The sequence below is a fragment of the Castor canadensis genome, chromosome 3 (assembly GCF_047511655.1).
Source record: "Castor canadensis chromosome 3, mCasCan1.hap1v2, whole genome shotgun sequence".
In the NCBI taxonomy this organism is placed as follows: domain Eukaryota; kingdom Metazoa; phylum Chordata; class Mammalia; order Rodentia; family Castoridae; genus Castor; species Castor canadensis.
The window spans coordinates 39035493-39051994 of NC_133388.1; the positions used below are offsets into that span (position 1 = coordinate 39035493).

The 16502-nt window shown below is 36.3% G+C and overlaps 1 protein-coding gene across 18 annotated transcripts in view; it reads right to left on the reverse strand.

Annotated features, from left to right (window-relative positions):
* The window catches only part of Gphn (gephyrin), a 571921-nt gene that overhangs the window by 39608 nt on the left and 515811 nt on the right, over positions 1-16502 (reverse strand). For all 18 annotated transcript variants that reach the window (XM_074067764.1, XM_074067753.1, XM_074067755.1 and 15 more), the window contains one exon: positions 11421-11542. In XM_074067764.1, the coding sequence (XP_073923865.1) occupies positions 11421-11542 (122 nt within the window). The remainder of the gene's footprint in view (positions 1-11420; positions 11543-16502) is intronic.

Sequence of the window (16502 nt, forward strand, 5' to 3'; positions counted from 1 at the left end):
AAAAGTATTCTAAAGATGTCATCTTATTGGTACAAGGGGTGCTTGGGAAAAATGAGAATATCTTGTAGGAGGGATATGGTTAGGGGCTTCTTTTTATATAATAGTGAATAAATATATATTTGGTTATGGGCAGCACTAATTGAAAGACAAACATTAGGTGAATGATAAGGGGATAAAAGAGAGCAAGTAGCACCTGGATCCAACCAACAATAGAGAAAGGAAAAGGAAACATAATAAAGTTGTATAAACAGTGATAATAAGTAAGATGGAATAAGTAAATAAATAAAAACCTCATGGGACTATTTATAGCAAAATTTTTGGTAAAGGAAAAAATTTATGCCAGGATCAGTGTTAGAGTAATTTAAGACAGATGTAAGATTGAGCCTTTTTGTTTTAAGCTCAAATTTCATTTTAATGTTATTTATAAGGGACTTAATTAAAGACATAAAAGGCTGAAGAAAACAGGTAGGGCAAAAAGCCACCAGGCAAATGCAAATAAGTCAAAAAAAAAAAAAAAAGCAGGAGTAACAATGTTAATGCCAAAATGGGACTTAAAAGAAAACCTGGGTAGTGAGTAGGAACTTGTCTGGCCTATAAACTAAAAAGCACTGTGTAGCCAGCCATGGCTTCCAGTACACAAAGAAGAGAAGCTTCTAAGGTGGAAGCAACACAGCAGTGGATGACTGACCCTTGACCAGCCCTGACCTCAACACACATGTAACACCATCCTATACACAAGGAAAGATAAGAGACTCTAGCTAATTCTCCTCTATCTCAGTGGTGCTTGGGGAACAGAGCTGGTGTCTTGGACATGTGGGCTAAAGCATGCCTATGAAGCTACCCTCCCACTTCCTACCATTCCCCACGTCCAGTGGTGAGAAACTACACTGCAACTTTCTACTACATGGTCCTGCCTAAACACCGAGAATACTTCTATTGCAGACCTCTGGTGATTAAAACTTCCAATCAATGAACTTGGCTTCAGATGCATAAATCTCAATGTAGAAATACAAGAAATATGGAAAAAAAACAATGAAACATGATGCCTCAAAGGTCAACAAACCTACAGTAACAAACATTAAGGATAGCTAAGTGGAAAAAAGCCCAGATAAAGAACCCAAAGGCATGATTATAACAGTGATCAATGAAATGAAAAAAGACACTTACAAAAAAGCTGAATTTAAAGAGGATAAAAATAAACAATTGACAGTAATTAGGAAAACTGCAGGAAAGAATTAAAAAAAGACATCCTTTTTTGATTCTTAAAGAAATCCTTAAGAATCAGACTTCAAGTACTATATTGAATAAGAATGGAGAAAGCGAATACCTGTGTCTCATTCCTGACATTAGAGGAAATGGTTTCAGTTTTTCCCCATTTTGTACAATGTTGGCTGTTGATTTATTGTATATAGCCATTATTATGTTGAGGTACATTCCTTTTATTCCTACTATCCTCAGCGCTTTTATCATGAAGGGAGGCTGAATTTTGTCAGAGGCTTTTTCTGCATCTGTTAACATTATCATGTGATTTTTATACTTTATTTTGTTTATGTGCTGTATTATGTGTATTGATTTGTATTTGTCAAACTATCCTTACATCCCTGGAATTAAAACAACTTTATCATGGTGTATGATCTTTTTAATGTGTTCTTGAATTCAGTTTGAAAGTATTTTATTGGTAATTTTTGCATCTGTGTTCATTGGAGAGGTTGTTCTATAATTCTTTTTTGTTGTTTCCTTGTCCAGTTTTGTAATGAGTGGAATGATGCCTTTATTGAATGAGTTTGGTAGTATTCCTTCCTTTTCTATTTGCAGGAAAAGTTTGAAGAGTATTGATGTTAGATCTTCTTTAAAGGTCTTGTAGAATCAGCAGTGAATCTATCTGGTCCTGGGCTTTTCTCTGTTGGGAGATTCATTATTCCTTCTTCAGTCTCACTGATTGTTATAGTTTTACTTAAGTGATTTATATTCTTTTGGTTCAGTTTTGGTAGATGAAAATCTAGCATAACCACTCCTGACCTTTTTGGGGATCCATTTGCTTGGAAAAATTTTTCCACCCATTCACCCTAAGCCAGTGTTTGTTTTTAATATCAGTGAGATGAGTTTCTCATAGACAACAAATGGCCATGCCTTGCTTTTTAATCCTACCTGCTATGTTTTTTGATTGGAGAATTGAGACCATTAACATTGTGTTAATAGTAAAAGATATGCAGTAATTCCTTCCATTTTGTTGTTTTTGTAGTGTTTGATTCTTTTCTGTTCTTAATTTTTGCTTATGTACTCATAAGCCAGAGTAATATGGCAAGAGGCTGAAGTAAAGGGGATACAAATAAGAAAGAAATCAAATTATCTCTATTTGCCAATTATTCTAAACTTAAAAAAATCCAAGATTTTGCCAAAAAAACTCCTAGATCTGAAAAATACTTTCAGTATTGTAGCAGTATATAAAATAAACATGCAATAATCAGTAGTGCTTCTATATACCAACAGTGAACAGGCTGAGAAAGAAATCAGGAAAACAGTACTATTTGCAATAACCTAAAAACAAATACCTAGGTATAAACTTTATCAGGGAGGTGAAAGACTTCTATAATGAAAACTATCAACTTTGAAGAAAGAAATTGAAGAAGACACCAAAAGATGGAAAGACCTGCCATGTTCATGGATTGACAGAAGTAACAGAATTAACATTGCAAAAATGGCTAACTAAAGCAAGCTAAAGTTTCAACGCAAAATGTCCATCAAAATCCCTATGTCATTCTTCACAGGAAAATCAATCCTAAAATTCAAATGGAAACATAAAAGACTGCAAATATTGAAAGCATTCCTGAGCAAAAAGAACAACACTGAGGGTATCACAATATTAGACTTCAAATTGTACCACAGAGTCACAGTAACAAAAACAGCATAGTACTGGCACAAAAACAGACATGAGGACCAATAGAACAGAAGACCCAGAAATAAAGTCACACACCTACAGCCACCTGATCTTTAACAAAGGAGCCAAATTTGTACACTATAGAAAAGCAAACCTATTCAACAAATGGTGCTTGGAAAACTGAGGATTGCAACTAGACCCCTATCTCTCACTCTGTAAAAAACTAAACTCCAAATGGACCAAAGATCTTAATGTAAGACCTGAAACATTCAAACTACAGGAAAACAATAGGGAAAGATCTGGAAGATAAGCCATAGGTAATTATTTTCTGAATAGGACTCCAATTGCCCAGGAAATAAGAACAAGAGTTGACAAATAGAACTCTATTACATTAAAAAGTTTGTGCACATCAAAAGAAACAGTACCAGAATCAAGAGCTAACAATGGAATGGAAGAAAATCTTTGCCAGCTATTTAACAGATAAGGGATTAATATCCAGAATATACAAAGAGCTAAAAAACTAAACACCAAGAGAGCAAATAATCCAAATAAATGGGCAAATAAATTGAACAGACAGTTCCCAGAAGAACTAAAAATGGATAATAAATACATCCTTAATCATAAAGGAAATGCAAATACAAACTACATTAAGATCCCATCTTACCCCAGCCAGACTGTCAATCATCAAGAAAACAAACAATAAATGCTGGTGAGGATGTGGGAGATGTCACTGTTGGTGGGAATGTAAACTAATCAGAGAACCAATGTGACTTTCTCAAACCTATATGTACTAATCAGTTTCTGTGAGAGAAGAATTATACTATCTATAGGATATGGCATCTTTTTGCTCTGCAAATCAGCAAATCTGATTGTATAGGGAGCCCACTTCATTAAGACTCTTTTGCTTTTTAAAATTTACATCTGCCTTAAATGACTACACTCCTGATTCTGGCACAAAATTCTTTTTGCTTTACCATGAATTCTGCTACACAATTTAAGACCAAGACAGAACCTTTACCCAAGTTTCAGAGAATGTAGAATGCAAACATACTTTTATTTTAAATATTTAATGCAAACAGAGGGACAACAGCTGCTAATTAGTTTTCTGTTTATATAAACTTCAAGCTGTATTCATTTTAAGATGAGTGAAGATGATAGATAGTAGAAAAATCTTTAGGAAATAATAGCAGTTAATCATAACAAAACACTAAAAGATAGCTTGGGAAATATACTAATGTCTTCAGAAGTCACAGATAAATTCCTTAATTATAAATATTTTGGGGGGGTGTCCATTTCATGTATGGAATATTTACATATTATATATAGCTATCATTCTGTCCTTCAGTACCACTGGGTGTTTGGCACTATGGAGTCATATAAGTAGAGGGGCTGGGAGCGTGGCTCAAGTGGTAGAAAGCCTGCCTAGCATTGTGAGGCCCTGAGTTGCAACCCTAGTAACCTCCCCCCGCAAAAATAGAACACAGTTGGTGAGAGAAAGGGGGGGATGGGAGAGAGAGAGAGAGAAAGATAGAGCTAGAGAGAGAAAGAGAGAGAGAGAGAGAGAGAGAGAGAGAGAAAGTATAGTCTCAGCCTGTAAGTTAACCAGCCAGTATAGATAACATTTTTAAAAAAATTAAGAAAATGAATGAAATAAGCAATGAAAATATCATTGATTGAGTTCAAATATGTTAATTAAAATGAAGGCACATATAGTAATTAAAATGAAAATTCAGAAAAATACATATAAGGAGAGTGAGATAGAATGGTAAGAGTTGGTTTGAGGGTGATTAGGAAAGGCTTTCTGAAGAAAACTACTTTTTATGAGGGTAGGGTAGGGAAATAATTTTCTAGAGGTACAATAATACCTAAAAGTTATTTTTAGAAGAAACAGAAACATCCATTGTAGCAGTAACTCTTAAGGATTAAGAAGTCAACTGTAATAGCTACTAAAGAAGTCTCTCATTAAGAGTGGGGTCATTAATGTTTAATCTCTTGTCATTAAACGTGTATTAAGATAGGTAGAATATCCTTTGTTAGTCAATTGAAAATAAGATAATTTTGCTGATAAATAATCAGAAAACAAATCTATTATATTGATTCAAAAATGAAAACTGTGCATTTTGAGCATAAAAGGATGTTTATTACATAAGGAAAGCAGGTAGTTTATAAAGAAGACAAGAACCAATTAAATTCAAATTTAAATTCTCCTTGATGATTAGAAAATTACTTCTTTAAGAACATTAGGTTAGCACTAAAAAGTTAGGATATGTTTGGTTCACAAATTGGAAGTTGTAAGATACTGGCATTGCCCAAGAATCACTATACTGTTAAGTCTATTTTGGTAATTCCTGCTAAATGTGCCAGTTTTATAAGAATCCAGTTTACTATCTCAGTGCCTGCTAATCTTCTACTTCACACTTTAATGTGAAGAGGCAGCTTCACAAATTGGCAGCATCAAGAGCAGGCAGTTCAAATCCAGAACATCAATCTATGACAGAGCCAAGCAAGCTGAGCGTGATTCCAGTGGTGCAGGCTTCTGTGATGGCTGAAGGGGTACCATTTTCTTGATTATGGGAATTTCCCAGCCCTTCAGTTCTTAAAAGGTTGCAATGTCCAAATCAGCAGACAGGAAGCTTTATTACCAAGCTGTGTTACAGCTGAGGTAGAAATACAAACAGCTCCATTAGTTTGTCCCTGTCTTTAAGGAGATTATCACTACTACCACCACCACCACCACCACCACCACCACTACTACTACTACTACTACTACTACTACTACTACTACTATTATTTTGGTGGTTAGAACTCAGGGCTCCTCACTTGCTATGTTTGAGCCACGCCTCCAGCCCTTTTTGGAAATGGGGTCTTGCTTTCTGCCTAGCCTGGACTGCCACCCTCCTATTTTATGCTCTCCACCGTTGCTAGGTGATAAGCACATGTTACCACCCCAGTTTTTTTTTGTTTTTCTTTTGCATTGAGATGAGTTTTCACAAATATTTTTGCCCAACCTGGCTTTGGAACCTTGATTCTCCAGATCTCAGCTTCCCATGTAGCTGGGATGACAAGGAAATGCTCCCACATCCAGCTATTGGTTGAGATGGAGGTCTCATGAACTTTTTCCCCAGGCTGTCCTCAAACCACAATCCCTGTAATCTCAGCCTCTCAAGTAGCTAGGATTACAGATATGACCCACTGGTGCCCACCTATGGAGCTTATAATTATCAAGTGGGAAATAACATACCTTGTTCCAATATAAACAAATCCTTTTTTCCACCCTATTTAGGCTATAAACGATGGCAATTTTTAAAAGAAATTTTACCAGGAAATCGGAAAAAAGGAAAGAAAATGCAAATGCAGGGAAGCACATATACTGATATGACCAATATCTAACTAAGTTCTGGCCACAAATGTATTAGCTGGCACATATAGCACTCTGTACTTATTAAACTATCCAAACATCCTCATTTTCCTTAGACCTTTTCCCCACAGTAGCTCATGCTGCTTAGGAACACAAACGAAGGCCAGGAGGTGACTGAATCAGCCTTGGGAAAAAGAAAACTAGGACTTCTACTGTCCCATATTAAGGTAGAAATGGTAGGGTGCTTAAAAGTGTGTAAACTCATATACATTTGTGGCTACTTTCATTTTCAGGGTGGGGACATAAGATATGGGACTCATTGGCAAAAGGAATTAGAAGGACAGAAAGCCAATGGTGAGCCATATTTAGGGAAGGAGCAAAGAAAGAAGAGCTGCAAACACCAAGAAAGCATAGATTACAAATGGAGGATAAAGATGTGGAAATAGTGAGTTACTAGAGAGGTATGTAAAATTGTGGTGATGAGGCCTAACAGCTGGGTTTTATGGCATTTTATTTGTGTTTCAATACATACAACATTTCAACAAGGTGGTGTATCAGCAGTGATACTACTCTGTTCTGTGTAAGAGCCTTCACAGTTTCTTTTAATTTAATCTCTTTTTAATTTTACTTCCAAATCTGGGTTTAAGTACTGGAACTTTCTGAATATTTTTACTACTAGGCTGTAATTCCTCAGTGGCAGGATAAGCTTTTAGAAATGCAAAACCTCAGGCCACCAGATTTACTGAATCATAATCAGCACTTTCAGTAAGATTAGGTTATTTTCATAGGTACACAATATTTCTTGGTGATTCACTAAACAATGAATAAACAAATTGTATTGTTGTTCTTATTTCCAGTCTCCATCATTAGCCCATCTGATCTATCTCAAATTATCTTTCTCTAATAATGTTTATTATATTGTTTATGTTTTTCTTTTTAAAAAAACTTCAGATCGAACTGATTTAGGTACTTCTATCTGGCTTGCAAAGCCTTTTAAAATGTGACCTCCTCAAATTTATACCATATTTACTTGCATTTTTTTTCCTTTATTCATTTATTCATATGTGCACACATTGTTTGGGCCATTTTTTACTTGCTTTTTTTTTTTAAACCTAAATCTTTTGTTCTAATCAGTCTGTCTTGGTATGAGAAACTATCCTTTTAGTCTCATTTGTTTCTACTTCTCTGTTTTTGCTCATCCCATGTTTCCTACTTGGATTAACACATCCTCTTTCCTACCTAAAACCTACTAATCCTTCAAGTTCTAGATGAAATTGTACCTTTATGAAACTGCGACCACTCCAGCCCATGTTCCTACTGTTCTTCTAACATACTATGTAATATCCTCTCTTCATGATTCTAGCAGATTCCATTTCTACTTCTGCACTACCTAGTTGGGAAATACTGCACAAGCTACTTAACATCTCTGGTTTCCAAAATTTGTCTTTAAAAGAAAAATACTAGAAACCTCAATAGTACTGTGTTCCATATGGTGTGAGAAAATATGTCTTTGGGAATATATTTTAATACAGATGTAATATTTGTGATAAGTGATTTTCAAATATGTTGTTAACTCTCAGGTATTTAAAGCACCCCTCCTGTAATATTTACTGTACTATTAAATTATTCTGTTTTAAAATAAAAGGTACAATAGCAAGGCAAACTGTCTCAACTCAATCTACATAGTGACAAAGTCTGTTTTACATTGACAGTTAAAATTAAGGTAGCTAATAAGAACAAGAGTTGAGAAGTAGAATCATAGAATTTAAAAACCAGATTTAAGTCCTCTTTTTTGTGGTACTGGGGATTGAACCCAGGGTCTGGTGCTTGCTAGGCAAACACTTTGTACTTGAGCTGAGCCCCCAGTCCTTTTGCTTTTACTTTGTTTTTCAGATAGGGCCTGATGCTTTTGCCAGGGCTATCCTTAGACTGTGATTTTCCTACCTCTGCGTCCTGAGTGGTAGAGACCACAAGTATGCACCACCACATCTGGCAGACATAAAAAACAATTTTTTTCTTTGCAGTGCTGGGGGGTTTAAACTCAGGGCCTCATACTTGCTAGGCTGGTGCTCTACCACTTGAGCTACATCCTCCTACCTACAGACTTCTGCATAGTTAGGATCATGCCACCGCAGCAGCTTCTTGATTGAGATGGGGGTCTCACTACTTTTTGTCCAGTCTGGTCTTGAATCATGATCCTTCTAATCTCTGCCTCCTGAGTAGCTGGGATTATAGGTATGACCTACCATGCCCAGCACTTAAGCCTTTTTTTTTTTGTGGGTCTGGGGGTTGAACTTAGGGCTTCACACTTGTAAAAGGCAGGTGTTCTACCACTTGAGTCACATCTACAGTCCATTTTACTCTGGTTATTTTGGAGATGTGGGGATCTCACAAACTATTTGCCTGGGCTGGTCTTGAACTGAGATCCTACCTGTCTCAGTTTCCCAAGTAGCCAGGATTATAGGTGTGAGCCACCAGCACTTGGCCACTTAAGCTTTTCTAAATAGAAAAGCTACCCTTATCTTTCATAGCTTAGTAAAGATTCTGGGCTTGAGAATATTCTTCCTGGAGAGCTTCTCACAGAGGCTTCTGTATAAAAACATCTGCTTTTATTAGCAAAGGGCTACACTGGAAGAAGAGAATGCAGAGGGAGGCAACCTGCGCAGAGCATCAATAGTCTGTACCTTGTTTCCTTTGCTAAATTCCTAGTACAGATTTCCATTAGAATACCTATAAATTCTTTCCTCCCACATTTCACCTCTGTGTTCTAAACTATTCACTCTGGGCTTCATTAATAGAGCACGCTAAGACCAAGAAAGCCTAGATTTGCATCAATCACTTAAAGACAATGTTTTCAGCTTGACAGAAGGTATTGTTATCAAATAGAAGGACACACACTAGAAATCTGCATATTTCTCTGAATTGCCTATACCTATTTATAGTTTGTTGTTCTTTATGCTGCTTACAAGATATATTTTGGAGTTAAATATAACATCAACATTAATAGGAAATGTCCATTACAAGTCAACAGGGTGGACTCCATACAATTAAACATTAGCAAGGCAACGTGAGAGCCTTTCAATAGTGTTTTGACCTTTATAATAAGATAATGTCTCTCTCTCGCTCTCTCTATCTCTCTCTCTCTCACATACACACACAATATTGTATTAAGTACCTTTAATAAAATACAAAGCTGAGCATGGTGGCAAAAGAGGTTGGGGCAGGAGGATCTTGAATTCAAGCGAATTCAGGGCAGCCTGGACTATACAGTGAGATCCTGTCTCAAAAAATCCAAACCAAAAAAAAAAAAAAAAAAAAAAGAAGGGAAGGATGGAAAAATAGGTTTTATCAAGGGGTGGGTACTAGTGGGAGGTGGGCACAAGGAAAGGGGGGAATAAGGGTGAATATGGTGGATATATTTTGCATCATATGTGAAAATAGAAGAATGAAACCTGTTGAAATTATTCTAAGAAGAGGGGAGGAAGGAAGAAAGAGAGCCATAAAGGGGGGTGAATCCAAGATATATTGTAAGCACACATGTAGATATCACAATGTATCCCCTGTACAGCTATTATATGCTAATAAAAAATTTAAAAACCCAAACCAAACAAAACCAAACACAAAAGTGTAACAATAGTCGTGAGAATGGAAAGAATTATAGTTCACAGCAGATTAAGGTAAAATGTTCCCCCCCAAAAAAAAGCTCCATTTACCTGATATGTTTTAGAGCTCATTAATGCCCTTGGAAGGCAGGGCCAGCACCATTGTAGGGTGGAAACCATTCCTACTGAATCTGGTGAGTTTGTTTCCTGGAGTTTCAGGCCTGATTGCTTGATCTCTGTGTTTTAAAAACTCTTAAATTCATCCTATTTCTTCTCAGAAGTTAATTTTAGTCTTCTTTAAAGCTGTGGCTATATCAGGATAGGTTTTAAGGTACTTAAACCTTATATGAAAGGAAGTTACTACTGTGGTCCAAATTCAAAGAACTGGATTTTTTTTCTCTTATAGTGGGTCCTTTCCTACTCTTCCTGGGACAGGGAACCCTGACACCAGGTAATGCACATGGCTTCATCACATGTGTTTTAAAATGGCTGGTTACTTAGTCACGAACTTCTCTAGAGCTAAACGTCCAGGTAGATAAAAATGGTGAAGATTTTAAAGAGATATCTGAAAATACATTAAACAACTTCTACTTGAATATCCTCAAGAAGAAAAAAATCAGGAGGAAGAAAAGAACTTTAAAACGTTATTGGAAAGATGCTGATTATGCCCAAGGATTGCACTGTGTCCACTTTGCATCTAACATGGGTTGATAACACACTGTGTCAGAGCATACCTTGTGAAATGGAGGGCAGAGCTTCTTTGAAAGCACAGTTGATCTGGGGATCCATGCATAATAAGCTTCACTCAATGACAAAGTGGTGATAAACAAGAAAGAGGTAATTATGGGTGCAGGTACATCATGTATCTATCAGTCAGGTAGATTTCCTAGTTTTGTCTCCACAAAGCTAATAAAAAATGGCTGAGCAGCAGTGTTGTGTAGTAGTGGGATGCTCAGAAAGCACAGACTTTCTTTTAATTACATGTGAGACACCACTAGAGATTCCAGAAATATTTAGGGAATGTACTGGAGGGCTGAGTTAATTTGCTACGTGGGAGCAATAAGCTCTTAAAGATGAGCATTTATAGTGAATATGCCTCCCTTTGTACTTTAAAGTGGGTGAAACGGAGGAATTTGGGTTATGCAGTGATACAAAAATCAGTATGAAAAACCTAGAAAACAATTGTACATCACCATCAAAGAATCAGGTAGTGTTAACTTTGACAAATCTCTCTGTCTCTGCTCACCTATGCTTTTCTTGAGACAAGCAGAAGTGTGAATAGGAATAACACCATCACCTTTAATTCCACTGGGGTAAAGTCAATGATATGAAAAGAGATCTCTGTAAACTTAACACACTCATAGTAAAGTAAAACATTTCTCCTGTTGTAATACCCGTTCTAAAAAAATGTCTATTTTTAAAGTATATACGCACCTGTATAATTATCTGGCTTCTGAAGAATATGATTAATTAAAATTTTGGTATAAAATTTGTCTCTCTTAGCAGCAACTTCGCCTACTTAGTATTCCAAAACTTCGTATTTGTACAATAACAACTTTTCAAAATAAAATGCCATACTTACTTGTCTCCCACAATTCCCAAGTTGATTGTGGGATAACCATGTTCCTGAATTGTTGCTAGGAGGGTTGAACGATTGCTGTCTCGAATCTTTCCTGGTAAGAGGTCATCTTCGGGATTTAGCAGCTACAAAGCCAAAAAACCACCACTAATTATTTTCTTAGGATAATGTTGCCTATTTCTAGTGGAAAAAACAGATTTCAGTTTTTCTTTCTTTCTTTTTTTGAGGTGCTGGGGCTTGAACTTTGGGCCTCACACTTGCTAGCAGGTGCTCTATAGCTTAAGCTACTCCTCCAGCAGATTTCAGTATTCTAGAGCTACAATAGTATTTGGCATATAGAAAGTATGTGCTGCAAGAATCTTTGAGTAAGTATTGCAAGTAAAGGAGGGTGAGAAAATGTTCCTACAGAATTAAAAGAGATATGAAGAAATTTCAATTATGATTGAAAAACAGGCCAAATATCACACAAGCAATGGCTATAATTTGATAATAGTGCCATGGAAATAATTGTTACTAGTCCAATGAAAGGATCTAAAAAGTATCTTTCTTTTTTGCCTCCAATTTATCTTTCAAAGAGAACATCTGGGGTAGAGACTCTGTGAAATGATATTCCCAAGTCTGAGGAGAATGATCATTTTTTTTAATTTCAAGCTTTTTGGTCCCTTTTCTGAAGTGGATCAACAGTATTAAAGAAGTTAAACATCTCTGAAGGAGAAGACAAATATTTTGTCTCTGAGACTAACAAGCTTACAGTGTTACTTAGCTACACAAACCCAAAATTCCACCATTCTGAATGGAATTGACCTTACATTTACTAATCTTATGTCTATGAGGCAAACCAAAAGGCGCTTATTCTATGTCAGGAGATTCCAATGAGGCAGTCAAAGTTTACTATAGGAAGAGTTTTGGATTCAAGTTCAAGTTATCCAAACTTTGCCTTAATTTTCTCATTTGTAAAATCCAATTATAACAACTACCCTGCAAGGTACTTATTAGCATTGAGATAATAAACATTTATTTATGTAAATAAATAATTTTTATGTAGAAATATATAAAAAATGCAATTCTCTTTATGATATTTGTTGTTGAAAGAGGACTTATTCCCCCCACCCACAATAGTTCTCATATTGTTACTCCAGGATGCTAGTATACATCACATTAGCTTACAGTGTAAACAAAGACTGTTAGATTATAAAATACTTAAGAAAGGGGATACTTAACATCCACACATTTAAAAATATAAGGTTAAGCCAGGCACCAGGTATCTCATGTCTATACTGCTAAATTAATTGGGAGGCTGAGATCAAGAGGGCTGTGGTTTGAGGCCAGATTGGTCAAAACATTTGCAAGACTCCATCTCAACCAATAGCTGGGTGCGATGGTGTGTGCCTGTCACCCAGCTATGGCTGGAAGTGTAAAATAGGAGGATTGTGGGCCAGACTGGCCTGGGCAAAAAGCAAGACCCTATCTCCAAAAATACCCAGAGCAAAAAAAGCTGGACGTGTGGCTTAGGTGACAGAGTGCCTGACTAGCAAGCACAAAGCTCTGGGTTCAAACTCTAGTACCTTCAAAATATACATATATATATATATATGCAATACATATTAAAAAATTTATACATATACACATGACTATTTCACTTATACATTAGATTTAAGACTATTATAAAGCTAAAAAGTCCATTTTTCCTTTTTGTGGTACTGAAGATCGGTAACCCAGGGCCTCACATATGCTAAGCACGTGCTTTACCATTAAGTTACACCTACAGCCCAAAAAGTACTGGTTTGAAGTGAGAAAATCTAAACATTACTTCAGGAGGTTGAAGGCAAGCCTGCACATCTCAGATGCTTAGGCTATTCATATGGTCAATACCCAGGGCTTTGTATATCTCCTCTTCTAAATAACCACCAGCCCCTTTAGTCTTCCTTCTGACTCATTAGCGATAGCATGTCATCCGAGTTTTGTCTTTAGGTTGAAAAAGCAGTAGCTTTGCAACTGACCTTTCACAATAGGTGGAGAAAAACCTCTGACCATCTTATCTTTTTCTTCAAAACTGAACCCACTATTGTGCTTAGTCACTAACAGTGCTTAGAAAATTGCTTTTGCAGTGCTAATGTAAATTAATTTTCTCTTCTTAATGCAGTCATTGAAGTCATTATTATTTTATAAAGGCCAAGGCTTACAGCTCTTTAACTTCATCAGACAAGTTGCTTTAGAATGAATACTGTGTGTTTCTGTATGTATTTTTTTTTACACCACAGTAGTGACCACCAAAAAAACAAGACTCCCTTTGAATTAGGGTGTTTTCTTTGCAATTCATGTTCCCTCTCTTTATTTTGCTGTAAACAGGTCCAGAAATAACAGAACAATTAGAGATCATTGGAGAATCAGTTATTTGTCTGGAAAACTGACATAATGAAATAATAGCTAGTTAAATGAGGGTATGGATTTTGCAGTGCATTTTAAGCATAGTCAAAGATAACATAAAATTAAAATGGAAGATTGATTATAAGGCTAAATATACAAATATAAATACTAATATAAACATACAATTTTCCTGTTATTTTCTACATTTAGTCATGTCCAGAATGATGCCTAAAAGTTAGTACAGTTCAATTACAAAAGAAAGAAAAATTACAAAGTAAAACACAACCTACCCTTCTCCAAAACGTTAAATTTCAATCTACTGGTTATGATATTATCAATGGTACCACTACTTTCTCAGCTTTAAAACATTCAATATTTTTTTAATTTTTATTTTTTTATTATTCATATGTGCATACAATGCTTGGGTCATTTCTCCCCCCTGCCCCCACCCCCTCCCTTACCACCCACTCCATCCCCTCCCTCTCCCTCCCAACCACCTCGATACCTGGCAGAAACTATTTTGAACTTATCTCTAATTTTGTTATAGAGAGAGTATAAGCAATAATAGGAAGGAACAAGGGTGTTTGCTAGTTGAGATAAGGATAGCTATACAGGGAGTTGATTCACATTAATTTCATGTGCATGTATGTTACCTTCTAGGTTAATTCTTTTTGATCTAATCTTTTCTCTAGTTCCTGGTCCCCTTCTCCTATTGGCCTCAGTTGCTTTTAAGGTATCTGCTTTAGTTTCTCTGCGTTGAGGGCAACAAATGCTAGCTAACTTTTTAGGTGTCTTACCTATCCTCACCCCTCCCCTGTGTGCTCTTGTTTTTCTCATGTGCTCAAAGTCCAATCCCCTTGTTGTGTTTGCCCTTGATCTAATGCCCGCATATGAGAGAGAACATATGATTTTTGGTCTTTTGGGCCAGGCTAACCTCACTCAGAATGATGTTCTCCAATTCCATCCATTTACCAGCGAATGATAACATTTCGTTCTTCTTCATGGCTGCATAAAATTCCATTGTGTATAGATACCACATTTTCTTAATCCATTCATCGGTGGTGGGGCATCTTGGCTGTTTCCGTAACTTGGCTATTGTGAATATGCTGCAATAAACATGGGTGTGCAGGTGCCTCTGGAGTAACCTGTGTCACAGTCTTTTGGGTATATCCCCAAGAGTGGTATTGCTGGATCAAATGGTAGAGCAATGTCTAGCTTTTTAAGTAGCCTCCAAATTTTTTTCCAGAGTGGTTGTACTAGTTTACATTACCACCAACAGTGTAAGAGGGTTCTTTTTTGCCCGAATCCTCGTCAACACCTGTCGTTGGTGGTGTTGCTAATGATGGCTATTCTAACAGGGGTGAGGTGGAATCTTAGTGTGGTTTTAATTTGCATTTCCTTTATTGCTAGAGATGGTGAGCATTTTTTCATGTGTTTTTTGGCCATTTGAATTTCTTCTTTTGAGAAAGTTCTGTTTAGTTCACTTGCCCATTTCTTTATTGGTTCATTAGTTTGGGGAGAATTTAGTTTTTTAAGTTCCCTATATATTCTGGTTATCAGTCCTTTGTCTGATGTATAGTTGGCAAATATTTTCTCCCACTCTGTGGGTGTTCTCTTCAGTTTAGAGACCATTTCTTTTGATGAACAGAAGCTTTTTAGTTTTATGAGGTCCCATTTATCTATGCTATCTCTTAGTTGCTGTGCTGCTGGGGCTTCGTTGAGAAAGTTCTTACCCATACTTACTAACTCCAGAGTAGTTCGTACTCTTTACTGTATCAACTTTAGAGTTTGTGGTCTAATATTAAGATCCTTGATCCATTTTGAGTTAATATTGGTATAGGGTGATATAAACAGATCTGGTTTCAGTTTTTTGCAGACTGCTAACCAGTTTTCCCAGCAGTTTTTCTTGAAGAGGCTGCTATTTCTCCATCGTATATTTTTAGCTCCTTTGTCAAAGACAAGTTGGTTTTAGTTGTGTGGCTTCATATCTGAGTCCTCTATTCTGTTCCACTGGTCTTCATGTCTGTTTTTGTGCCAGTACCATGCTGTTTTTATTGTTATTGCTTTGTAATATAGTTTGAAGCCAGGTATCGTGATACCTCCTGCATTGTTCTTTTGACTGAGTATTGCCTTGGCTATTCATGGCTTCCTGTGTTTCCATATAAATTTCATGGTAGATTTTTCGATCTCTTTAATGAATGTCATTGGAATTTTGATGGGAATTGCATTAAACATGTAGATTACTTTTGGGAGTATCGACATTTTTACTATGTTGATTCTACAAATCCATGAGCATGGGAGATCTCTCCACTTTCTACAGTCTTCCTCAATCTCTTTCTTCAGAAGTGTATAGTTTTCCTTGTAGAGAACTTTCACATCTTTTGTTAGGTTTACACCTAGGTATTTGATTTTTTTTGAGGCTATTGTAAATGGAATTGTTTTCATACATTCTTTTTCAGTTTGTTCATTGTTAGTGTATAGAAATGCTGATTTTTCTATGTTGATTTTATATCCTGCTACCTTGCTGTACCTATTGATGATGTCTAGAAGCTTCTGAGTACAGTTTTTTGGGTCTTTAAGGTATAGGATCATATCATCTGCAAATAGGGATATTCTGACAGTTTCTTTACCTATTTGTATTCCTTTTATTCCTTCTTCTTGCCTAATTACTTTGGCTAGGAATTCCAGTATTATGTTGAATAGGAGTGGATTTAGTGG